The sequence below is a fragment of the Myotis daubentonii genome, chromosome 9 (assembly GCF_963259705.1).
Source record: "Myotis daubentonii chromosome 9, mMyoDau2.1, whole genome shotgun sequence".
Classification (NCBI taxonomy): domain Eukaryota; kingdom Metazoa; phylum Chordata; class Mammalia; order Chiroptera; family Vespertilionidae; genus Myotis; species Myotis daubentonii.
The window spans coordinates 54910392-54936098 of NC_081848.1; the positions used below are offsets into that span (position 1 = coordinate 54910392).

The 25707-nt window shown below is 54.1% G+C and overlaps 1 protein-coding gene across 7 annotated transcripts in view; it reads right to left on the reverse strand.

Moving 5' to 3' along the window:
• Nucleotides 1-1156: 1156 nt before the first annotated feature.
• Nucleotides 1157-25707, reverse strand: part of PLEKHA7 (pleckstrin homology domain containing A7) — a 211705-nt gene continuing 187154 nt past the window's right edge. For 5 of the 7 annotated variants that reach the window (XM_059708997.1, XM_059708993.1, XM_059708992.1 and 2 more), the window contains 13 exons: nucleotides 25458-25607; nucleotides 24795-24896; nucleotides 18834-18942; nucleotides 18471-18697; nucleotides 15310-15498; nucleotides 15097-15214; nucleotides 12899-13002; nucleotides 12118-12318; nucleotides 9158-9316; nucleotides 6699-6832; nucleotides 5393-5538; nucleotides 3741-3851; nucleotides 1157-1889 (listed from right to left, as the gene is read on the reverse strand). In XM_059708997.1, the coding sequence (XP_059564980.1) occupies nucleotides 3751-3851; nucleotides 5393-5538; nucleotides 6699-6832; nucleotides 9158-9316; nucleotides 12118-12318; nucleotides 12899-13002; nucleotides 15097-15214; nucleotides 15310-15498; nucleotides 18471-18697; nucleotides 18834-18942; nucleotides 24795-24896; nucleotides 25458-25607 (1740 nt within the window). In that variant the 3' untranslated portion in view covers nucleotides 1157-1889; nucleotides 3741-3750. The remainder of the gene's footprint in view (nucleotides 1890-3740; nucleotides 3852-5392; nucleotides 5539-6698; nucleotides 6833-9157; nucleotides 9317-12117; nucleotides 12319-12898; nucleotides 13003-15096; nucleotides 15215-15309; nucleotides 15499-18470; nucleotides 18698-18833; nucleotides 18943-24794; nucleotides 24897-25457; nucleotides 25608-25707) is intronic. The other 2 variants (XR_009454443.1, XM_059708994.1) reach the window with 2 other exon arrangements.

The window sequence follows — 25707 nt, forward strand, 5'->3', positions numbered from 1 at the left end:
AAATACACACGTCCCTAAACGCAACTGGCCTCTTGCCTTCTGTTTTAAGCATATATCGCAAGTCAAAAGGAATTAAATACAAATGAACTCTGCAATGGCCCTTCACTAACCCACCTCATTGGGCCGCGCGGGCGGGCAGTGTGTGGGTTGGAAGGGAGCCGGTGGAGTCCCTCCTGCTGTCTTGGATTGCAGTCTGCCTGCCAAGCCAGCCCCACACGGCGTCCACGGGGGTGGGGTGGGGTGGGGTGGGGGCGGGCCGCCTTGAGCAGCGGCTGGGCCAGGAGCACAGGCCTTCTTCCCCCAGGCCTCCAAGGTCCACCGAGCAGCAAGGAGCTGTCAGCGGGAGAAGCTTTCCTTAGGTGAACACAAGCAGGAGCAGGAGCTGACCGTGCGGATTTTCCAAAGACTAACCCAGGCCCCTCGTGAGAACACAGCCAGCAAGAAGCAGGAAGTGTATCAGGTTAATATTTTAATCTGTACATCACATTTTTTTTTTGCAAACCATTACACTTTTATTTAAATTAACTTTTTCTTGCAAAATATTCATTTCATTTTTCCAACAAAATCTTTATAAAGGCAAAAATAAAATCTTATTTTGGCAATTGGCATGACGTCGATACTGGCAGCATATGGAGTTAGTTAAAAATAGACGGCAACTCCTAAATATATTCAAGACGTTTTTTTCTGACCATAGTCAAAGACCAATTTTCATTTAAAGCGTGGCTCCACCGGATGGGGTTTTTTGTTTGTTTGTTTGTTTTCCTTTAAACATCGCTTTCTGTATGCAGAATGTCATGAGCTCATGACTTAAATAAAGGGCCACCAACTCTATGCCTGGCCGGGCAGCCCCCTCCTCATCTGAGGCTGGAAGTCAAGTCAAGGTCCTGCCATTGTGCCCTGCTGGTTGGCAGCCAGCAGGGACGGTGGGGCACACTGCCAGCCCTCTGGCCACCAGACCGAGTCCTGGGAAAGCTGACTCAGGTTCTCCAGGGGCAGCCAGCAAAGGTCCTGGATTCCGACCCCAGCCTAGCCTGGAGTCAAGTAGTGCTGGGTAGATGCCACCCAGTGTGGAGTTTATTGCTTACGATACAACAAAAGGTGCTTCCTCTCACCTTTTCTGTATTTCAAAGTATATTTTTTAAATGAAAGCAAACCACTTTCTGAGAAGGGCCCTTTGCCGAGAGAACCTCATTGGGGGGGGGGGGGGGGAGGCCGGGAGCCAAAGCTCTTGAACTCACTGTTTCCCGAAACCAAACCCAAGGGCCAAGGCACAGACTTGGGCTCCACGTGCCATCCTGGTGGAGTCTCCACTCCAGAGCCGGTCATCGGCCAGGTCGGGGACAGCTGAGCTCTGCAGCCCCAGGGCCCCTCTTTTCCCAGGAGCAAGCCCAGGACCCTGACGGCAGAGTCCACTGGAAGCACCTTCTCAGATCCAGCCTTCACCTGAGTTCATCGGTGTCAGACTTGCCTCTGCTTTGCCCTGCCTTCCTCCCCCTCCACACCTACCACCCAACAGTACCTGAATCTGCATGCGCAGCCCCCACATCCTGCACCCTCGCCTTTCTGGCCACTCAGCCCTTGAGGTGAACATTAGAAAATATATTCTGATTCTAAAATACAGTGTCAGCATTTTACAGTGTGTATCAAAAGTGCGTCTGTCATGTCAAAAGGAGTCAACTAACACGAGGCAGGGGTGGGGGACCCAGCCCTGTGGGGGACACCCCCATCTGGTGGGCTGCCCCCTCACCCAGCCAGAACCCCTGCTCAGCTGGGAGGGGTTTTCTTGGGGGAAGAATACTCAGTCTTCTCTCGGAGCAAGCTGGTTCCACAGGAACGCTGGCTACAGGCCTCTCCTCCGCACGCCGGTCACGGGTCAGTCGCTGCCTGGGCTGCAAACAGCACAGGAGACCGTGAGAACCTGGCAGGCCCTGGCCCACGTCTGGGGAGCAGGCATGTCTGCGCACACACGTGACATGGAATGACAGACAGACAGGCAGAGCAGCAGAGCAGAAGGCGGAGGCAATGCGGCGGCTGTGGCGGGGGACCCTCGGCTTCCAGGACTCAGGGGTGCTTGGCCCCACTCTCCCCCAACCCCTGCCACTTCTAGGAAGTTCGCCAGACACATCCTGGTCCCTAAACTGGGTCCCTGCTCTGAGAGTAAGAGGCCTGAGCAGACCACTCTGGGGTCCAGTTCTGGCCCTGCCCTAGCTTCCCTGAGCGACTTGGTAGCACTCTCAGCCTCCACGAGTCTTAATAGTTCATCTAAAACCAGGGTGATCATAGGCCCTCCTCCCGAGGCTTCAGTGAGGGTAACAGGAAACGTGGGTGCGCTCGGACAGGAGCGTGGAAGGCCTGTTCACAGCCACGGGCACTGGAAGCTGCGAGGAGAGTGGGTCCCCTGCCTGTGCGCGGCCTGGGCGGTGGTGACACACCCAGCGCTCCAGGAAAGCCACATACAGCCTGCCTGGGCCCAGCAGGCCCTGTGGCCTTTACCAGGACCCGCTGAGCATCCCCCGGGGGGGTCTTCATTCTTCCCCGAGAGCTGCCTGCCTCTTCCTTCTACCCCCAGACCAGGGGGAGGGGAAGCTCGTGGGCTCTGCTCTGAAGCTGGGGGAGGGCCCAGGCCGACAGACACCTGCGGAAAGCAATGCTCCGCCCCTATGCACACCCTCTCTGTCCCCCAAGGCACCCTTCTCCAAACAGCTGGAGCCGCTGGGGGTGGCCTGGGGAGCCCCCAGGAGCTGCGGGAGAGCAAAGGCTCTGACTCCGCACTGAGGGGTTCTGGCGCTGACACTTACAGCTGCGACTCCCTGGGCAAGTCCCTCAGGCCCCTGAGCTGTCTGCAAAATGGGGGCGGATACCTTCATCGGGTTGTTGCGTGGACCAAAGAAGATGCTTACAATGCCTGGAGCATAGGAGGTACTCAACAGTGTTAACCATAAGGACACACAAAGGAAAGAGGGGAAAACCCTACAAGACGGTGGCAGGGAAAGGACTGCTGAGGCTTTTGCTCTGAGCCCTCCGTGACCAGGTGAGGCCACTGGGCTGGGAAGCAACTCACAAGACCAGATGCGGGCCTTCCCCCCACAGTCCAGGGCCCCCACGGGGCGTCTCATCACTAAGCGCTCACATGGGGAGGACTCAAAGCGCTGAATGGCTGAGGCCCATTGCACATGGCCCTGGGCAGCCTCCCCGGGACCTGCCTTCTCTCCATCCCAAAGTGCTCACGTCACCGAAGGGGCGCACCCGTGACACGGGATGTACTAGGCTTGGCTCAGACGCCAGTTCTGTGTGGCACGGAGGGAGCCCTCATCCGTTCCCTGGGCCTCAGTTTCCTCATCTGTAAACTGGACTTTTCCATCCTCCAGTTCTTCGACTTCTTTGGCCAAAGCCCAGCGGGAGCCAATCTAACTCTCCCTTCCCAGCCTCCCCCCGCCTCCGGCCAGCCCAGCGGCCTGCACTGGGCCCGCGGGGCATTCTCCGGCCTGCGGTTTAGCTCTTGAGATTTCTAAGCACCAGGGCCTTGGATCTTACAGTCTCTATTGTATCGGAGCCACTGAGGATGGAGTTTCCCCAAACCATCAGTCCCCCCCTTGCCTACCCCTCCAGGGCAGCCTCCCCAGCGGCCGCTTTGCCAAAGGAAGGAAGCAGGGCGGGCGCACAGCAATCATCTCAGCAGCAGGGGTGAGGGGCGGGCATGCTCAGCACTAGGCCAGGGGCACGCCAGGCGAGGCTCTTACTTGGAAGGTGTTAGACAAAGGTGTAGTGAAGTCCGTTGCTTAAGGGGGGGTAAGGTGGCACCGTCCTGGAGGACAGGGGGCCTTTAGGCGGGAGGAGGGCCAGCTGCTGCGCTAGACGGGCACAGGAATTAAGCGGCGCGTTAGGCTCCTCGTCTGCTCCTGCAGCACAGACGCCCCACACGGCAGGGCTGGCGGGGGAGGGGGGGGGCGCAGGCCTCACAGCCCACCATTAATGGCCTGGCCTCAGGGGGCCACATCCATGGGTCTGGCTGGGATCGACCTGTGGATCTGGATATGTCTCTGGGATGGGGAGAGGGAGCAAGAGGGAGGAAAGGCTGCGGCAAAGGCGGCCACTCAGCGGGGCGGTGAGGGGGCCCTGAGTGAACAGGTGTTAGCTCTGGGGCCTGCTGGTGGTAAGGAAGCGGGGGGGGGGGGGGGGGGGGGGAGGGGCAGGGGGCGAGGAGGGGCGGTTGATCCACAGAGCAAGCACAGGCTGGAGGGGAGGGGAGTATCCCGGCCCGGGATCCTTGATACGGGAGGAGCTCAAAATGACTGACGTGGGTCACAGGAAGCCCCCAAGACCACTAGGAGGGTCTGGGTGAACCACCTACTGTCTCCCCTCCCAGAAAGCCACACCGACCACCTCTCAGCCACTCAGTATGTCCCCGATTGGAGTCAGGGCAGCAGGGATTCCGTGGGGACAGAGAACGGCTTCCATGAGATCTTGGTCCCTCTGCTTGCCCTCGGTCACTCCCATGGTTTCTCAAGGCACCATGAGGGCTCTGCTCCCCGGACCAGACCCCCCAGAGCCGGTCAGCTCAGGGCCCTGCAGGCCCCTCCCTAGGTCACTTCCAGACTCTTTGGCCAGGGTTGGAGGACTGGTGGGGACTGTGCCACCACTTCGGCTCTGTGACCACCTCTCTCCAGAAGGCCTAGAGCACAGCTGCCGAGGGCACCGCCCTCCACATGTGGGGAGAAAGTACTGGGTGAACTGGGAGGGCACAGGGAGGGGGAGGTGGCTGGACCAAGAGCCAGGAATCCCTTTCCCGGCTGAGAGAGAAAGCCTTTACACACGCACACATTTGCAGGCACGGGTGTGCACCCACCCTCCCATCCCATGGTGCCATTTCCCCTCATTGGCCCCCAAAGTCCCACTTCCCAAGTCCTGCTATCTGGCACAGGTCACTAAGATGAATGGTGGCTTTGATTTGGGGACCAAAGCTGGGGTCCCGGGGATGACTAGAGGGCCCATTCTGCCTCAGCCCCAGCAGAAGTCCAAGCACCCACAGTTTTCTTGTCCCCTTCGTCATGAGGCCAGAAACCTCAGCCTTGTTCCCCAAGCTCAGGGCCCCGAAACACCTGTTCTTAACCCACCGTCTCCGGGAAAGCTGAACAGCAGCGCCACTCCCACATTTAAGAAGGGGAAATGGACCCCCCTCGCTGGGGCCTCCTTCCCGACATTCCTGAGCTCCAATCCCCCCAATGCTCAGCCAGCCCCACGTCATCTTCCCCGCTCTGTGGTGCTTGTGGGACAGGAGAACACACCACTGGCCCCCAACCACTATGCCCGACACGGGGTTTTCCACGGAGACTCCCCGACTGGCCCCGAGTTCCAGGGGGCAGCGAGCAGGACCCGGTTTCCATGGCCTCACCTGCCACCTGCTTGCTGCGCTGGGAAGCCTCGGAGGCCAGGGCGTAGGAGATGTTGATGATGCGCTCCTGCTCCTGTATCTGTGAGTCCAGGTCGGCCACACTGTTCCTCCGGTCCTGGCCTGAGGCCGGCTGCAGGTTGCACATGCTGCAGGACGGCCAGAGAGCAGGTGGTGGGCCCTCGCCACCCCACCATCTGCCTCTGGGGGAGGGGGTCTCCTGGCCTGGGGCTCTCATTCTTGTAGGGGGCATTGATAAAAACAGTGCACTTTCGCCCAGCCAGCGTGGCTCAGTGGTTGAGCTTCAACCTTTGAACCAGGAGGTCTTGGTTTGATTCCTGATCAGGGCACATGCCCAGGTTGTGGGCTCGATCCCCAATGGGGGGTGTGCAGGAGGCAGCCAATCAATGATTATCTCTCATCATTGATGTTTCTACCTCTCTCCCTCTCCCTTCCTCTCTGAAATCAATAAAAATATATTTAAAAACAAACAAACAAAAAACAGTGCACTTTCTCTCTTGACCAGTGGTTCATAACCTTCCCCTTTAATACAATTGCTCATGTTGTGGTGACCCCCAATTTCATTGTTACAAATTGAACATAATTAAAGCATAGTGATTAATCACAAAAACAATATGTAATTATATATGTGTTTTCCGATGGTCTTAGGCGACCCCTGTGAAAGGGTCATTCGACCCCCAAAGGGGTCGCGACCCTCAGGTTGAGAACCGCTGCTCTAGACCAAGGTGTGTGTCCTTCTCCGCAAATACCCGCAAAATCACAGCTTTGCTCTTCCTTTGGGGAATCACAGAACTCAAGATCAGAGCTCCAGGTCCAGGCTCCTGCTAAATCTAGATGTGCAAAGGCTAACTGAGCTCTGAAAGGGAAGCCTGCACATGTGAGGTTTATGGAGGCTGAGGGAACAGGGAAGCCACTTAGGGCCCTAGCATCCCGGGAAGTGGGAAAGTCTGGTGCCTCAGAACAAGGCTGGGGCGCCTGGCTCTGGTCTATGGGTCTGTGTGAGGGTACACGGGCCCTAATGCTGGAGCCCCAACTGTGTCCCCATCACAGCCGTGCTTGGCTCCGCTCCCCACACGTGCCAGGGTCACGGGACACAGGAGAGGCCTTCCCCGGTGGCCTAGGCCAGCTTCCTCGATGAGGTGCTGGTGACGCACTGAGCGCCAGCCAGCCCTTTCCAATGGGGAGGAAGCTGGCGACACACACACCCTAGCCAGCCTGGCCCAGGCCCACTCCACTGAGACACCCATGGGATGGGGCCTGGCAGGACACGGGCAGCGGGAGGGCTGACCTGGACCGGGTGAGGATGCTGCGGATCTTCTCAGCTTTGCGATACCGCGCCTGCAGCTCCTCCAGGCTGGGCGGCTCCTCAGGGTCCAGATCCACGTAACGCTCAGGGATGGAGACCTTCTCTGGTTTGGACAGCTGAGGAGAGGACCAGGAGGCCATGTGGGGAGGGGGGTGTGTGGGGGGGAGGGGTGGCGCTCAGATATTTGCATTCAGGACCCACTCCCACACCCTGTCCCTCACCACTAGGAAGCATGCATTGCCCTCAGGGGTGGGCTTGCTAAGATCCCAATGGCGGCCTACTGAGGAGTCAGGATCGGAAGCCGGGTGCGACTCCAGAAACCAGGTTCTTTCCACTCCACCCAACAACCTCCTACAGGGGAGGGGAGCGGGAGGGAAAACAACTGGACCAGAAGCCCTCAGGACAGAAATGACCATCCTCGCCTGGGATGCTCTTCCTTCGCTCCACTGACCCTGCCTCATCATTCCACCCACACCTTGAGAAGCCTTCCGACCCTGCCCGCTACAACCTGCCGCTGTCTGAACAAGGACCTAGCACTTAGTAGCCCTCAGCAAATACTCCTTGGATGGCTGGTGGATGGGTGGGTAGATGGGTGGGTGGGTAGGTGGATGGGTGGGTAGGTGGATGGGTGGGTGGGTGGGAAGATGGATGGGTGGGTGAGCAGGTGTGCAGGTGTAGGGATGGCTGGGTGGCAACAGTGCTTTCCGTCCCTACGAAAGCTCCTCTGAGCTAGACAGGAGGCAGCCATGCTTGTCTGTTTCCGTCTAGAGGAAAACGTCCCAAGCCCTGCCCACCAGCCTTTCACGTGAACCCAGGAGCAGCCTCAGCTTCAATAGTCTCGACAGGGTCGCTGGGGCTGAGACCGCTCAGGGCCAGTTTTGCAGGCCCCGGGGGGGTTTTCCCTCCTTGAACGACAACAGCACAGGAGAGTGACAACTGCTGTCAGAGCACTAAATGGTTCTCAGAGGCTTCCGGTGTGGCTCGGGCTGCACGGGGGAGCCCTGCTGTTTTAGTCTGTGTATCCTTGTCCTATTGTAAAATACATGTTGTTTAACAATAAATAAAAACGTGTTCTTAGATTTAAAAAAAAAAAAAGTGGAGTTGGGTGAAGCTTCTAAAAACAAGCTAAATCCAATCCCAGGGCAAATCTGGACTTGAATTTAAACCCAGGCTGCCCTTTCCTTCTGGTGAAAGGTGGCAAGAAATAAGCTCTTCGCTGTGGCTTCCAATGAGGGCAGATCCAGAGGAAGGAAGTAGATTACATTGTCGCGGAGGGATTTAGGTTAGAGATAAGGAAGGACTTTTTCCCCTGGCTGGCAGGCAACGAGGACACCACAGAATACACTTTCACTGCCCGGGCAGCGTGCAGAAGCTTCTTTTGTGAACCTGAGAAAGCACTGACCTTTGGCTGCTTCAGAGGCAAAAGGTCTGAGGGCGGGGGACTCATTAACCCCTGGCGCTCCAGCTGACCCCAGAACTCATCCTCCGGGGCGTCAATTTGCCCCCCACACTGCTAAGTCTACCCTTCGTGTGGTGAGCACATTTCCTCATGCAGCTTCAGGCCTGGCTAGTCCTCGTACAAATGTTTTTGGGATATCTGTGGGCCACTGTGTTTCATTCAACAGAGTCCTCATTCAGCAAAGAGTTACAGAGCACCCGTTATGTGCTGGCCTGGTGTTCGGGGGCAAAAGTGAACCAACCAGCCATTAGAATCTGCCCTAAAGAGCTTACAAATGACACAATGGGGGTCACAGGAGACCACCCTATGTCTTGAGGACTGCAGCTGTCACCCTCTGAGTCCCTTTCTCTTCCAGGTAGAGACATGTTGGATCTGTATGTAATTAATCCCCACCCCTGGGTTACTTGGTTTCCCAGGCCTGCAGGTCATGATGCATTGGGGCCACCAGAGGGCGCCAAAGGAATTCGAACGCAGGTCTATAACTCCAGCCTTGGCTGGAAATGTCACCTGTGTTTTTCAAACCCGCCCATTTTTCTCAAGTCTGATTGCCCAAGTCGGCCTGAGAGGCCAGTGGCAAGGCCAAAGCTGGGTTTTGCAAGGAACATCTCCTAACAATAACTACCTCACTCCATGCCTGCGCTGTGCCAGGCCTGGTGCTCATGGCCTTCTGATCATTGCTGATCCTCCAGGCAGCCCATGGAATCAGTTAATCCTCATCACAACCCACTTCGCCACTGAGGAAACCGAGGCACAGAGCAGGTACATGACTTGCCCCAAATTACAGAGATTTGAATCTGCATCGAAACACTGGGCTCCTTTTATTGCCTCAAGCTGCTATCCATCCTGTCTCCTGGGCCACACTGAAGCTGAGCCTTATCCCCACTTGAGGACAACACCCCCAGGGCCCCGAGGAGGGCAGGTCAGGCTGGGAGCCTGAGGGCCGTGCCTCCTGGGGCAGCATGAAGGAAGCCCCTGCCCTCACCTCTCTGCTGATGTCCAAGTCATAGTCTTGCGGCTCCAGGTCCAACTCAGTGACAGGCACGGCCTGCACTTTCAACCAGCCATTCTCCTCCTCGTCCTTCCTCTCCCCTTGCACGGCGCGGTCCAGCAACTGCAGGTCAAAGTCCTGCTCGCGCTTCCACTGGCAACAGAACAAGAGGGTTAAGTGTAGTCGCTCCCTGATGGCTGCAGCAGCCAGCCGGTCCCCTTCTGAATGGTCTTGCAGGCCCTGGGGTCCTTGGGAAGATGCACCTGTGATCCAATCGGGTGGAGCTGTGTGACCCTGGAACTCAACCTCATCTCTAAAGCGAGGCAGCCGTTTTATGACACGGGCATCCCTGCTGTATGCTGTACCTCTCCGAGGAATGGAGAACGGGGCCTCTGCCCCTTTTAGATGGCCTGACTCCAGAGTGCCGATTTCTTTTTGCTCTAGGCCCCCGAGGGTTCAAACATGATCCCCAGGGCACAGGTCCAAGACCCATGACTTTAGACTCACATGGTCCCCAGGGATACAGGAGGCTCCCAGGTTCAAGAGGGTGACACCTACACAACCTGGGAGAATTCTGGAGAAGGGATTTGCCTCTCCTGCTGCCCCAGAGTCGGGGGAGCATTCTGGTGCAGGAGCCATACGTCCCAGCTCAGCAATAATGGAAGAAACAAGCCCTCTGAGGTACTGGTGAGCAAGAGGAATAGCCAAGAGCCTGTGTAAAGGGGAGTCTCAACAGGATTCCTTTAGGGCTGGGCCTACAGCACCCACAGCGGGGCTGGGGAGGCCCAAGCGGGAGCAGCTTGGGGTCAGTGAAGCAGATAAACTGCTGTGTATCAAGGCATCTATGTGGGGCAAAAGTTTCCTTTAAGTTAGAAAAGAAACAAAGACATGTAAAACCGAAATGCTAGATCAAATGCAACATGTTCAAGGCTGTCCCGCGGTATTGACCTTTTAACAAGTGTCTCTCCTCACAGAGGGAAAATCTAGCTGGCCATTTAAAGATGCAAGAACAACTGTGTGACTTGGAGGCAGCCCTGTGTGGCCCGCATCCTCACAGCCTTTGACGCTGAGCAGGTTTTGAGCAGATGGAACAGGCTCAAAGCCTCTCTTCTCTTGAGCAGAAACTGAACGGATGCTTCTCCATCCCAGGTCATCTCCTCCCTCCCACACCACCCACCTCACAGAGCCCCCAGTGGTCATGACTGTCTTTGATGATGCTTCAAGTGCCCCCACAGCCCCAAACCCATAGCCAGTATCAGCACATTTCACCCATTCATGCACAAGCTCTCAATACTGATGCCAAGCCAATCTAATCACGCTTAGGTTTCCAATCACAGTATGGAAAGGATTAGGCAGTTGACATTTCAGGGATGAAAAAAATGAATTTAATGATTCACAAAAGAAATAAAAGCACATTTCTTTACAGGCTCACGTGTGGCCCAGATAGAGAGAGAAGTCCTCGTTTAAACCCAGCCTGATTGTTTCCACAAACAGAGAAAGGCCACTAGGCTCTACGGTGTGTCCTGGGGAAGAACCACGCCAATCCATTATTATTAGCAACACGTTTATTGGCGTCGATACAGAGACTTACACAAGTCCTTTCTTTTTTAAGAGAAAAATTACAAGGTATTCAAGTTACGATTTTCAGATAACCTTTCTACACTTGAGACATTAGTTTGTAAAAGGTCAGTGTTCCCCCACATGACATTTGCTTATAAAGTTTAAAAGTTACTGGCTTTGCAGCTTTTCAGGAGATGAGTGTCCTGGGACTTCCCCCTTTGGTGTCTGAGCTAACAGCTGCAAAGGGACCCTCTACATACAGAACATACTATAGCTCACTATCTGTTCAAGTTATTAAGTACTAAAAACACAAAAAAAGTTTTCCATTAGAATTGTGCCATGGGACTGGAGGAATTAAAAGCAAACCAACTTAGACTCGATAGAATTTATTCAAATGTACAATCTCTGAGGTCCGTGTCTACTGACTAGACGTGAGACATGGACTTTGGTAAGTTCATAATGCCCAGACCTTGGCCAGTGACCACGGCCCTCGGGCGGCAGGGTGGCTCCGTCTCGCAGGGCAGCTTCTGGGACGAGGGAACTAATTATGAGTCAGTAGGCCCTGCACGGAGGGGGCAGCGGAAAGGTGAGTCACACATGGGAGTGCTCGCTAGGCTATGGAGACAAGAGCTGCTATGATAAGCCTGGTAGCAAAGAGCACAGGCCAGTTAGAGAACGTTCACTGCAAATCAGAAGCTTCTGTAAACACAATCAGGCAGGGTTAGCGAGGCAATGCGCAAGCGGTAACACGAAAAGCAGAAGAGCTTGTGCAATGAATTAGGGAAAGGACAGTCAGGCTAGCGGTCCAGGGAAACACTTGATTTCAAACAGGAGAAAGTCAAATGGATGGATGTATCCAAATCGGACCTAAGGCGGCTGTGGGCGGGATGCAGTACCTGGAAGCACCACCAGGGGCAGCACACACTCCCCGGCTCTCTCAGGGCACCATGGGCCTGTGAGCACCACAAGCAGCAGGAGACCACAGCCCTGGGGTGTGGGGCGGGACCCTGCGCTCAGCGGCCCCATAGGGCAACCGCGTGGGAGTCTGGGAGGCTGGTGGGCTTGTGCTCCTCCTCACCAAATCGTCTCACCATCTTCCTCCTCCACTCCTTGAATCATCAAACCAAGTACCTATTCCCAAGTCCTTGATTCAGCTGACACTCGCTCCGTGACGCCTGCAGTGCCATCCTCACTCCAGCTCTGCTTCCCCATCACCCTCTGACCCGGCCACACACGTGTCCCAGCGTGCAAACAGAACAGCCCCGGGAGGAGCTCTCGGAATCCTCTAGGTCAGCGGCCCACTCGCCCAGGGGTGTGACGTGCTAGTGTTCGGGGGACTCGGGGAAGCTCTGCTCCCTGTCCCGGCCCCACCTGCCTGGACCCTCCTAACATACTGAGCCAAGATCTCCAGGGAGCGGGTGGCTGAGGTAGCGAGACGAGGGCAGGCTCGTCCTCTCTCCTTGGCTCAGGGTCCTCTTGCGCTCCCGGACCAGGGCCTTCTGGTGCCGCTTCATGCGCTCCAGCTGCTCCTCCGCACTCATCTTGCCCCGCTGGTGGTCCCCTGAGTACAGACGCTCCAAGGCACTCTTGGGTCTCTGAGGAGGAAGAGGCGAGAGACAGGGCAGCTGGGCTGGGAACACACAGGGCAGCCACACGGCGGCTTCATGCCCGTTCTGTGTCCGTCTGTCTCTCTCTCTCACACACAAACACACTCTATCTAGTTGGGCTCCTCTCGGCCGTGGAGAACCACTGTCTCTAAGCCTACTCATCGACACGACGCCCCTGACCCCTCGGGCTTCCTGGGCAGCAGCCCATTCTGCAGATGCAGACACTGAGGCCCAGGCCTGTCCAGTCAGGCATACAGGCGGCACGTGGTGGGGTCAGAACCCGGGGTGCAGACTTCCTGGGCTCCCTCCTTTGAGCCTGAGAGGCTGGGGAGAAAGGTGGGGGGTGTCCTCAGGAAACAGAAAGGGCAGCGTGATGCCCTGCTTGGTGGACTGTGGGGGAGACATCACGGAGCACATGGTGACTGGGGCCCCGAGCTCAGGAGGAGCCGAGACGACCTCAGAGACCATCCCAGGCCTCACAGGATCGCCGTCACCGTCCACCACGGAGCCCGTCCCTCTGTGCGTGAGGGAGCGGAGAGCTCCTCGGAAACTTCTCAAGGCCACTCACAGGGAAGGTCATCTTGCTGCTTTCGGCATTCGGACCCCTCCGGAGGGTGACGTAGGGCGCAACGGTGGACGACTGCTGGAGCCTTGATGTGGACCCCGAGAGCCCTTAGGGAGGAAAGAGAAAGGCGAGTGTATTGGTGGTGGGGTGGCCAGGCCACCAGCCCCTCCCCAGTCACCTCCCACGGCCGTGACGGGACCACGGGGGCTCAGCCAACAACCCACTGTTCTTCCTCTCCAGGGCCTGGAAGAGCAAGGCCCCAGGTAGAGGATGAGGGGCCAGTCCAGGGGTGCCCTCTGTCCCCAATGGGGGACAGTGTCCCTAGAGATCTGTGGACGACCCTAGTCTTCCCTCACATGCAGAGGATGGAAAGGATGGAGGGGTCCGAATACCCTTCACCCCTTCCTGCTGCTGAGCTCTCAGCATCCTGCATGACCCGGTTCAGATACCCTGCCTGTGTGCAGGCCCCTGAAATGCTGAGGCAGAACCAACTATTCCCAATACCCCTCAGCATATGCACTGGTTACTGACCACAGACAGTGTCCACACATGTGTCTAATTAGACTGCAAATCCAACAATGCCTGGTTGGCTGACTGAATGAGGAAACGGATGAAGGGATAGAAGAAGGCACCAAACATTTACTGAGCACATACTATGTCGGGCACTGCTATGTAGATGGTCCCACTGGCCATACACAGTAAAGCATCGCTTGACCATGGTAGAGCTGCCCGATCTAAGGCTCACAGAGGTTAAGAGATTTGTCCAAGGTACATGGCAGGGGCCTCACTGACATGTGCTTCCTGTGTCTGGGTCCTACGGCTCTGAGGAGTCATCTCACCCTGGCCGGCTGCTGCCACAGCCTGTGCTTTATCCATGAGCAATGATTCTTATCAGGGGTGGTCCTCACACCCTGACGAGAACACCACCAGCACATAGCACGTGGGAAAGACAATGATGAATGTCCTACCATGTCCAGAGAATCCCAAGCAACAAAGAACTGCCCTGCCCACAATGTCACCAATACGGTCACTGAGAAACACCTCCAGGCCATAATGAAGGAAGGCTGCAAGGCCTCCGGGCACAGTATCAACGGCAGCCATGGCCCCAACTCAGCAGGGACCAGCTCAGGCCACAGCAGCCTAGACAGTGTGGTGAGGTGGGAGTCACAGAACCCCACACGTGCCAGAGCCCAGCTATGTGTCCGTCCACCTGGCCAAGGGGGGAAAAACACCTGACCTTCCGCCTCCGGAAGCAGACAGGAGGGTCAGAGGCGGGAGCATGGTCTGCCTGCTCAGGAGCTCCAGGAGGCCTCCCTGTATGGAGACTTCTGAGGAAGAGGGTCTGGCTATGGGGAAAATGAGCTACGAGTGAGACTAAGGGCCTAATTCTGTTCCCATCCCCATGGGAACAGTGAGGACAGTGAGAAGAAGACCCGATTGAAGAGAACAGTGTGTCTGTGTAAAGAAAGGATTCACTGAGTGCTAGAGTGACAAAGAGGACATAACCCTCTAAAGGCCCTTGGTTACCGCTCTCCCAGCCTACGCTACAGCCAGAACACTGGGCTGGAATCCGGCTCCAACACTTTAGCTAATTAGCAAGTTAATTTCTCTGAGCCCTAGTTCTCTTATCTCTAACATGGAGATAATAACAGTACTTTCCTCATAGATTATGAATATTAACGAAATGATTATAAAGGGCTTAACTCGACACAGTGCAGGGCTTTATAGCAACTGCTATTAGCGTTATGCCCAGGAACAGATGTAATAAAGAGAAAGAGGCCGAAACCGGTTTGGCTCAGTGGATAGAGCATCGGCCTGCAGACTGGGGGGTCCCAGGTTCGATTCCGGTTAGGGGCGTGTGCCTGGGTTGCGGGCACATCCCCAGTGGGGGATGTGCAGGAGGCAGCTGATTGATGTTTCTCTCTCGTCGATGTTTCTGACTCTCTGTCTCTCTCCCTTCCTCTCTGTAAAAAAATCAATAAAATATATTTTTAAAAAAATTAAAAAAAAAAGAGAAAGAGAACCAGTATGTGGGCCCGAGAGAGGAATGACAGGCCCTCCCCGAAGCCCAGAACCCGTGCAGCTGGGGCGCGAGGTCCAACGCTGCAGGCAGAAGGGTGAGAGGCACCAGCTGAGGGTTGGGGAGCAGTGATCGGCAGAGCTGGGGTCCCCAGAAGCCTCCGTGGAGAGTGGTGACTTACCTCTGCTGGGCAGCGTCTGGTACCTGCTCTCAGAGCCCGCGGGCCCCAGGGGAGGCTGGGCCACGTCCCCGCCGAACGCCGTCAGCTCGGGCTCACTCACGTAGGACCGGAGCTCCACCTGCGAGCAGAGTCCGAGGCCGTCAGACCTGCCCAGCACACCACCACCCTCCCTCTCCCCACCCAGAGGGCAGCCCCAGGGTCCTCTCCGCTCACCCTCGAGTCCCCGTTCACACACTGCCCCTGCTCCCGATCTCGCTTCCTCTCGTCCGACTGCCGCTTGAGGCCCCGCACGGAAGTGTGCCGGATGACGGTGGCCTCCCTGGGCAGAGGCGGCACGGCGGGGGGCTGGTCCTCCGGGCTGTAGAGCTCAGGGAGTGGGGGCCTGGGAGGTGCCTCGTCTTCCTGCTCAGGGAAAGTGCCCGTGAGAGGGAGCTGGAGGGAGGAGGCCCGGTGGCCCCGCCCCAGTGGTGGCCCAATGGCCGGAACCGGCCCCCACCCCAGGCCTGAAGAGCACAGCCACTTCAGCCCAGAGGTGCCAACGTTCCCCCTGGCAGAGCCATGAAGAAGGTGACACCTTGGCTCCAAATCCGTTCTTCCCTTTGAGTTGCATTTTCCATTTTTCAAAGTGCTGCCTATACTGCGTCCCCAAATCCAGAACTCAGGTCTCTACTCGCCTGGAATGCACCATAGGGAGAGCAGGCTGGCAACCCTGCACTTACTGGTAAGTCTATGACAGCCGCCCTCCCCCCTGTCCCCCCCGCCATGTCACCCCCTCCACAGTGCTCAGGCTGAGCGCACCGTTCCTGTTCCTGCCTGGTCTCGGGACCCCTCAGCCGGTGGAGAGCAGCAAGGACAGTCTCCCTCCTCTTGCCCTCTCTATCAGAAATGTGAACGGTCACAAAACATTTCCTCCTTCCTGACCTGGGGGCTGAACAGGCGGTCAGAACGGGAGACTCACTGCCTGCCCCGCAGCCCACTCCCTGCGGATGATGACTGTCACTATTTTCCTTGACACACACACCCCCGCCCCCGCCCCGCCTGATCCATGACCCTCTCTGAGGGTCGTGTCTTCTCTATGGACCTGGCTCCCCACTGCCATGGACACCTAGTCCTGGGACAAGTAACCACTGAGACCCCTTCCTCCTAAACGCCCTCCTTCTTAGTCTCATTTTGCTTTGTTTTTCAGAATTTTGCAGAGTTCGGGAAAGGGCGCTACAAGCTTGCCTTGCAAAGGCTTAGCAGAATTCTTATTATGCAACACATTTCATCACTGTGTGAATGCTCCTGCCCACAGGCTCTCTGAGCATCCTGGTTTCCAGTCCTGACAAAGGTCTCAGAATCACCAATTTCTAAAAAGCTCCCCAGAATGATAAACACAAAACATTGATTGCCCTTGATGGAAGGCAACAGGATGTCTGGAGACAGAGGGTGGGGGGTGGGGTGGGGGGGACTTTATTCTGTATTGTTTCATATCTTTTGATTTTGTGCCCTTTGAGAGGATTATCTAATAAAGAGGTAAGTGACATTAAATTCAAGAAACTAAGCCAAATAAAAAGAAAAGAACTACAGCTACATGCAATAATGGGGATGAATCACACAAGTATAATATTGAAGAAAAGATGCAAGATACAAAAGAATAAATATAGGCGAAACTAAAGTATTTAAAGATGCAAACATAGGTAGCAAAACTTAAAGAAGGCAAGGAAATGATCCCAAATGCCAAGCCAGTGGCTACCTCTGGCAGAAGGGGCCTTGCACGGGGAAGGAGCCCGCAGGCCTGAGGGCTCTGGTTGCTGCAAAGCTCTATTTCTTAGTCTGGGTGTTGGTATAACATGGGTGGTCTCTTTATTAATATGTGTTAAGTGATATATTCATGCTTTACGTCAATTTCAGGTTGTCATTATTTCACAAATATAAATATAAAGAGAGCAAACAATAATAAAAAATATGGTGAAACTGGTGAACACACATGCATTACCAGAGGAGGGGAGAGAAGGCCCCCATTGGCTGTGATGCTGACCCAACGGGAAAAGCCCTGCCCTCGAGCCACGGAGGACCAAGCTGTGAAGATGGGCTTCTGTGTCTAGTCAGAGCTGGTTGCTGTGCATACGGGGAAACTGAGGAAGCTCAGAGAGGACCCAGAGAGAACAAGGGCTGGAATCCACCTGGTCCGGCTCCCAGGCTAGCAGCCTTTCCCTCTGCTGCTGGTCCCGGCTGGCAGGTGCCTGCCGTATGTCAGCAGCCGCCTTCCCCAGCCATTCCTGTTTAATTTGCTATTTCTACCTCCTGTTTGTGGCTGGTGCTCCGGGCCTCCTAGATCTGGGATGAGGAGGAATATCTTAAGATAAAGAAATTCACAGTGGCCCTGAGTCCTGGCACCTGTCTTCCAGCTCTGGGCCTTGGGCCATGGCAGGTAGATGGTGAGGACGGGATTGGGAACTTGTGTGTTTAAGCCACTGCTGTGCAATCATCACAGGTACTAGGCACACATGGTGCCCAGGCAAAGCTCCTCCAAGCAAAATCCTGGAGGTCCCCCTTCCAAGGTGCCCTCTGCCATGGCTCTCCAGTCACTTGGACTAGACCCCTTGGGTTCTCCAGCCAGAGCTGGCCTGGCCTTGGAGACTTGAGCTATCCTGGTACCCGACCACATCTTCTGTTTCCTTAACGTCTCCTGTTGTCCCAGACTCTGCCAAGGGCTTGGACTCTATGCCAGGCAAGCCAAGGTGCAGGGTTAGGCAGTCACAGGGCCACAAACCTGCTGGGGACCTGGGGCGAATGTCCGATAAGATGGCAGATGGCACAGGGAATGATCAGGAGATGTGCTGACTCTACTAACCAACAATGAGACTTTAAGCAAATTTAACACCTTTGGGCCTCAGTTCTCTTATCTGTGGCATGGGGATACTGACCTTCCTGTCTGTACTCCTGAGCTTATTTTGAGGCTCAACTGTACCTACTACCCAGCAGCATGCTCACCTGTAGGTGAAGATAAGGGAGCCTCTTCTGCTGAGATGAGCTCATTGCCCACGAACGTGTGTAACTGCAGATTTGCAAGGAGCAGCCACACCCCTATCTGCACGGTGCAGATTCTACCTACTCAGCACAGTCACTTCCTCTTGCTGGGCCTCAGTTTTCCCAGCTGTGAAATGGGAGGGTTGGGCTAGCTTATATCCAAGGGCACCTTCTAATTCTGGAAGTCTGAGGTCCAATGGCAGGGTCCTTCCACTCCTTAACCCCTCATGGCTCAGGCCTTTGGCTGGTCCTATCTCCCCCACCCCGCCGTTTCCCTAAAAACTTCTCTCCCGAGAGAAGCTGACCTGGGAACAGAGAGGAAAAGACGGTGCTCAGTTCCTGGTCCTGGTCATCATACTTACAACTTTGGGCTTCGTCTTGGTTGGTGACTGAAGAGGAGACGTCACCTTCCTCAGCTGGGGCGGGTGAGGTCGGTAGGGCAGGTAGGTTTGCAGCTGAGGGAAGAGCCGAACCTCCAGAGGGGTCCGCACAGGGCTGGTGGGAGGGCTGGGCTGCGGGGGCGGCTTGCTCTCAGAAGTCGAGAGTGAAGGCACAGGCGGGTGAGGAAACAAAGGCACTGTTTTTCTCTCTAAGGGGCATAGAGGGAAGCAAAGGATAGGATGGAACCAAGACCTACTTCCCGGAGGAGTGACACACAGGAGGACCTGACGCCCGGGGCCACCCCTCCTGCCTGGGCACTGGCCCCCAGCAGACGGCCCACTCACCAGGATTTTTGACCGACTCCACCAGGATTCTGAAGTTCTCCTTGTTCGCACTCAGGCCTGCGGTGACGTCTTCAATCCTCCAGAGATCCTTCTGTATCTGCGATTTCTCCTACGGAAGATGAGCGGCGGTTCACTTCCTTCTTAGCTCCTCACGAGACGTTTTTTCATAGGACCTGTGCTGTCATTTCAGACAGGGCCCCTCACCCTGGGCGGGTAGCATTTCCTTGGGAAGCCGCACCAGGGCTAGAGCCCAGCCGGCTCCACGGCTTCACGGGGAAGCGCAGACACGAAGGATGCTCAAGGCCCAGGAGAGAAATTTCAGGGGCGCTCTCACAAGTCCACCTCGCCTAGTTCCACCTCATTTAGAAACAGGCTGCCTTAGACACTGTAGGATTCCACTTATGTGAGGCATGAAGGCTGTCAGATTGAGAGAGAAAGTAGAGGGTGGGTGCGGATGCTGGGGAAGGGGGGGAATGGGATTGTTATTTCCTGGGTACGGAATTCCAGGTCTGCAAGACAAAGATGGGTGCACAACAATGTGAATACACTTAACACCACCGACCTGTACACTGGAACATGGTGAAGGTGGTAAATTTCATGCTATGTACATTTTACCACAATTTTTAAAAGTGGACCATCTCAGGCAACTTTGGCATAAGGGAAGAGAAGGCAAGGACTAGAGGTTACACCTTCCTTAGACTATAAAGAGCATCTTTTAAAAGACAGTTAATCCGGGGACGTGAAGTTTACTAGTAGTTCAGAGTACAATGGGCTGTAGAAATTTTTGGCAATAAAAGGGAATGACGTACTGACACATGCTACAGGGACGAACCTGGAAAACATTATGGTGCATGAAAGAAGCTAGACACAGAAGGCCACAGATTGTATGATTCCATTTTATATAAGTGTCCAGAATAGGTAAATCCAGAAAGAAAGAACGTAGATTAGTGACTGGCTAGAGCAGGAGTGGGGATTGAGGGTGGAGATGGGGAGTGATCGTTAATAGGTACAAGGTTTCTTTTGGGGGATGATGAAGTTGTTATAATATTGTGGGGATGGTTATGCAACTCTGAATATTCTAAAAACGAATGAACTGTATACTTTAAGAGGGAATTATATAATAAGCCTGTTATTTTTTAATTTTATTTTGTTAATCCTCATCCAAGGATAGTTTTCCATTGATGTTTAGAAAGTGGAAGGGAGGGGATAAGAGAGAGAGAGAGAGAGAGAGAGAGAGAGAGAGAGAGAGAGAGAGAGAAAGATCGATTGGCTGCCTGCTGCATAAGCCTCGACGGGCCAGGGATTGAGCCTGTAACTGAGGCACATGCCCTTGACCGGAATCAAAACCAGAACCCTTCAGTCTGAGGCCAACACTCCATCCACTGAGCCAAACCATCTATGGCAAAGCTGTTGTTTTTTAAAGGATTGGGAAAGAGCCAGGCTATAGGACCATAGGCACACTTGACAAGTCACAACCAAAACCGGCTGGGGAGAGGCCCTAGAACAGTGATGGCGAACCTATGACACGTGTGTCAGAGGTGACACGCGAACTCATTTTTTTGGTTGATTTTTCTTTGTTAAATGGCATTTAAATATATAAAATAAATATCAAAAATATAAGTCTTTGTTTTACTATGGTTGCAAATATCAAAAAATTTCTATATGTGACACGGCACTAGAGTTAAGTTAGGGTTTTTCAAAATGCTGACACACTGAGCTCAAAAGGTTCGCCATCACTGCCCTAGAAAGACGCGAGTGGGGTCTGTAATGGTTAAGGGATGGTGGGCATCTTTCAATAGAGTTGTTTAAACATCAAATAGACTATTCTTTCAGCTTTTAAATTACCATGGGGGAGGACAGAAAGTTTCACATCCCCGGCCACACTCAGCCAGAAGAGTTCCCGCATGCGCCATGCTTACGGCCATGTCTGATTCTACAACTAGACAATGTGCTCCCCGATCCACCCCCCAGAGGCAAGTTCTCAGCAGATTCTTAGTACATGTATGTTGAATGATAAAGGACCAATCACATAAAGTCCCTGGTCAAATACTGTCCAACAGCCGTGACAACAGACGTGCGAGGCCTCCCTCCTAGCAGCTCAGCCTCTCACGCTCTCCCCACCTTTAATACACCAACGCACATCCTCAGGGCGGACAAGCCAATAATGAACTTGAGGCTCGGCTCCTCACTGAAGCACAAGTGTCCTAAAGCAGACGTGTGAGCCCGGAGTGTGGGTACAAGCTAACAGGGTTATCTCTAGAGCCGAGGTCCCCAGGCAGAGTACTGGCAGCAGGTGAAGGGTGGCATGGGATTAGAATCACCGCCCCCCCCCGCCACCGGCAGTCTCCCTGGTACACTTCTCCTGCCAGTAGTTCGCAACCCTGCCCCCACTTTGCCCTTGTCACCCCACCTGTAAGAGAAGAGCAGAGAGGAGCGCAGGCCAGAGAACCTCTATCTTTCTCCAAGGGCGATGGAATTTCAGAACTTAATGACGAGGCAAAGGAAGCTTTTGGGGAGCAAGGCAGTGGGGTTTCATTCCTGCATCCTCATGCCAGGCTGGGCAGGATGGCTGCTGTGTACTACACTCAGCAAAGGCTTGACTCATTGGACACCTACAGGGAGCCTCGCCGCTCACTGCCTCTCACCGGTTACCCAGATGCTCTTTGATCCTCTGGCTTCCCCACCCAGGTGGCCATCAGAATCTTTATAAATAAAGCCACTCATCCTAATATATAAAAAGCCAGGGGCCGTCACGACCGAAAACAACCGACGGACAACCAAACAGTAGGCTGCGTGGGGCGACCAGGCCAGCAGGGGGGGGTAGTGAGGGGGAATCAGGCCGGCTGGGGGGGCGGGGGGGCAGCGAGGGGCGATCAGGCCAGCAGGCAGATGAGTGGTTAGGAGCCAGCAGTATAGGATTGTGAGAAGGATGTCCCCGACGGGTCCCAGATTGGAGAGAGTACAGGCTGGGCTGAGGGGACCCCTTCCCCCTGTGCACGAATTTTGTGCACTGGGCCTTTAGTCTTCAATAAAAAGGCTATGGATTTTCTCATAGCCAAACCGGGCTAAAGGGAGGCGAGCTTCCAGGCCCACTACTGAGAATGTGTGTGTCTCCAGTGTTAATGATTTATTCAGGACTCTATTCAACAGCTTGCCTGGCCTTGAATTACACCAAAGTGAACACAGAGTCTGCTCAAAGAAGGGCTTTGTGGGCTTCCGGTCATTGAGGTATCAGGGAAAGTGCGAGCAGGGCCACCAGGTAGATGCATATCGAGCAGCAGGGACCAGGCTCCGAACCCGCCTATGTTTCAGTCACTTACTCGGGAGTCTGTGACAAGACCTGTACATTGTACCCATTTGTGTTGTGGAGGGGAAAGAAGGTTTCTGGGCCTGCCCTATGTTACGTCACCATGAAATAAGCTGCAGTAGAAATCTGGCCCATAATCACATGAAGAGATATTTAACCTACGAGGTAAGTAAATAAATGCAAATTAAAACAAGATGTCCGTTTTCAGCAAGTAGACTGGCAAAAACTAAAAAGAGTGATAACATCAAGTGCTGGCAAGGATGTGGGTAGACGGGTTCCGTACTTTCATTCATGTGGGTGGGAGGGCAAACGAGAACAGCCTTTTAGAGAGCGATCCGGCAGCGTCCAGCTACATGAAGATGTACACTCTTTTCAACCCACTGAGTCTGCTCCCAGGGACCTGCCTTAGATGAACACTCATAATGGAGCCTGAAAAGGCAGTGACACAGATTCTCACTGTGGCACCTTTTCTAAAAACAAAACACTGCCAATAACATTCAATGCCCCTCAGAGGAGGAATGGCTAAGCAAAGGATGAACTGTCCAGACTACAAAATTCTATGGAGCTGTGAAGAACTAATTTAATTTCATTTACTTAGACCAGCAATTTTCAAACTTTTTCATCTCATGGCACACATAAACTAATTACTAAAATTTTGTGGCACACCAAAAAACATATATATTTTGCCGATCTGACAAAATAAATAGGTATAATTTAGATTCACTCATACTAGACAGCTATTGTTGTGTTGGCTGTTGTCATTTTTTCATTTGACAATCTAAGGGAAAAGAGGTCAGTGCCACTGACTAAATTAGTCAGTGTCGCACGTTTTAAAAATTCTTATGGCATACCTTTGGAAAATCGCTGAATTAGACCAACAATGCTCAGTACGACTTTCTGAGGTTACGGAAATCTATCATCTGTGCTGTCCAATATAGCAGCCACTGGCCACATGTGGCTACTGAGCAGGGGAAATGATTCTAGTGTGACTGAGGAACAAATTTTTAATGCTAGTTAATTTTAATTCAGTTATGTTTAAATTTAAGTAGCTACTGTATTGGGCAGCATAAACTTGGGGGTATCTTTCCTAGAAAGATTGCCACCACATAAAGTTATGACAAAAAAGTGAGTTACTGGACAAGGTGTTAGAATGATTCCTCTTTAAATAAACAGTCACCCTCAAATAAATTAAATAACTCTGTATGTGCACGTGTTTGGAAATGCAAAGAAAACGGTCAGAAGGCGACTTTGCAAACTGGAGGCACTCATTACCCACAAGGGAGGTGGTGGTCTAGGGCAGAGGGAAGAGAAGCTTTTATTTTTGGGTTTTGCTTCTCATTGTTTGGACTTTTCTGAGAGACGTATTCCCATGTGATTTGTATAATCATAGAAATATAAGGAATAAGAAGCTAAAAAAATTACTGCTAAAATTAATGTGGCTCATTGAAGTCCAAGAAGATATGTATAACAGGACAGTTTAAGAAACTAGTAATTACAAACCATCGTGTGAAGGACTGTGTCGATGGTCACCTAGCATTTTCATGCCACTGTACTAAGTGCTGGGGATACAAAACAGAATGGGAGAATGTTAGTCAGCTTGGATGAAGGGACATTATAGGAAAAATACAGCAGCAGCAGGAGACAGACAAGCTGGGGACCGAGCAGGCCAGCCCTGAGCCACAGGCAAGAGTCTCCACGTGGCCCTGGATTGGGGTCGCTAGACCCAGTGCCCAATGGTCAGTAGGGGGACAGCAGGACCTGGGAAAAGCCTTCCAGTCCTGAATTTCCATCTCTTTTTGGGGTGAGTCTGATGTCAGGAGAGTCAACATACTCATTAAATCACTTGAGTGAGAAGCCTTGGCTAGAACTAGTCTATCCATGAGCAAGCCAAGCACCAAAACTGGCCTAGCTGAATTAATGCTCGCTGAACTCAAAATCAAATCCACAGGGCCTGAAAGAGGAGATAGAGACCTGAAGCTGGGTTCAAAAGCAGGTTACTTTCCATTTTTAAAATGTTGAGGGTGGAACCACAGTGAGGGAACGAGCGCTGGGCATCTGAGGACTGGACTGGGAGGAAGGAAAACCACACAGGGCCTTTCTTCCCTCACCTTTGGGGGCAGAGGCAGTTGCCAACAGGTGGCCTGGTTTTTAAGGATAGAGGACGCTGGGCCCTAAGGCTGCCTTTCCTGAGGAGGGCAGGGGCCACGGCGATGGGTATCTCCTAGCCTGGCACCTCCTGGATTCACACTACCTCCTCAGGTGAAGGCTCGATAGCATCTATCTTCAGCAATCAGAGGATGGGAGGAAGGGGGCGGGGCTGTCCGCTGCTGTCTCAGTGAATAGATAGGAGCCAAGATGGGCCAAGAACCAACAGATGAGGCCCAGAAATCAGGATTTTAAAAAGATTCCCAGGTGATTCTAATGTGCAGCCAAGGTTGAGCACCACTGCTCTAGGGTCTCTGTGAGGGTCTCAAGGTTGGCATTTGTCTCCTCTTGGGGCTGTTTTTCCAAATGTAAGACCCTTACAAACACGCCCCAGAATGGGTCTAAAAGCAGAGAGGTGGGAACTGTGGGGAGAGAAGAGGAGAGAAGGCCCTGGGTGGGGCTCTCCCAAGGAACCAGAGCCCAGGACGGGGAGAGAGCCCTTGAGCCACCTGGAAAAAGAAGGCCCTTCGGTGCCGCTCCTGCAGGGTCTGCTTCAGCTGCGCCACGTCGCTCTCCAGCTTCAGGTACTCGTTCCAGGCATTTTCCATCTCCTGTTGGCCAAGGAAACGCTCTGGCTCTTAGCTATCCTTGCCCCCAGAAGCCCATGCACACCTGTGCTCCTGTCCACAGCCGCCGCCAGGGGCAGAGGAAGAGAGCCTGAGGTCTGGTGGGGCTGGTGAGAGAGACATGGGTGGTCTTCTCACTCACGCTCTGACCCTGGCCATCTGCCCTGCCCCTCCTCCACCCTTGGGGGCACTTTGGTTCCCAGGCCTGGCAGAAAGGGGCCTGCACCACATCAGATGGACAGGTCAAGTGGAAATTCTGACATCTTAGAATTAACGCAGATCAGGGAAAAGCCTACAGGCTGCTCTGAGAAATCTGGCCCCCTGGGTGTCACTGTAGTCATGCAGGAGTTGCTGATGGAAAGGACCCTAAGGCACCTTGGACACGTCACCCCTGGACAGGGTAAGCTACTGCCAGGAGGCAGCCTGCCACCCCAAGATCTTGCCCCTGGCCGACAACTTGGTTACAGCTGGGGAGATGAGAAGAGCAGCCCTCCGCCCAGCCCAGCCGGAGGGAAGTGCGCGCCGCCCTCCACAGCCTCTACGCACAGTGGACTCTCTGGAGAGCTCCGCCCGGATGTGGACCAGGTCCTCCTGCAGCAACCTCTGCTGGCAGGCGATCTTGTCCAGGTGCTGGGGCTGGTCTCGGTACTGCTCCATCTGTCTGTGCAGCACCTCCAGCACGGACTCCAGCTGGTCCTACCGGGCAAGGGTCAAAGAGCAAGGTCATAAAGGACAGTCCCTGGAGGCCTCCCACACTCACCAGAAACTAAACAGAACTGCAAGACCTAACCGTTGA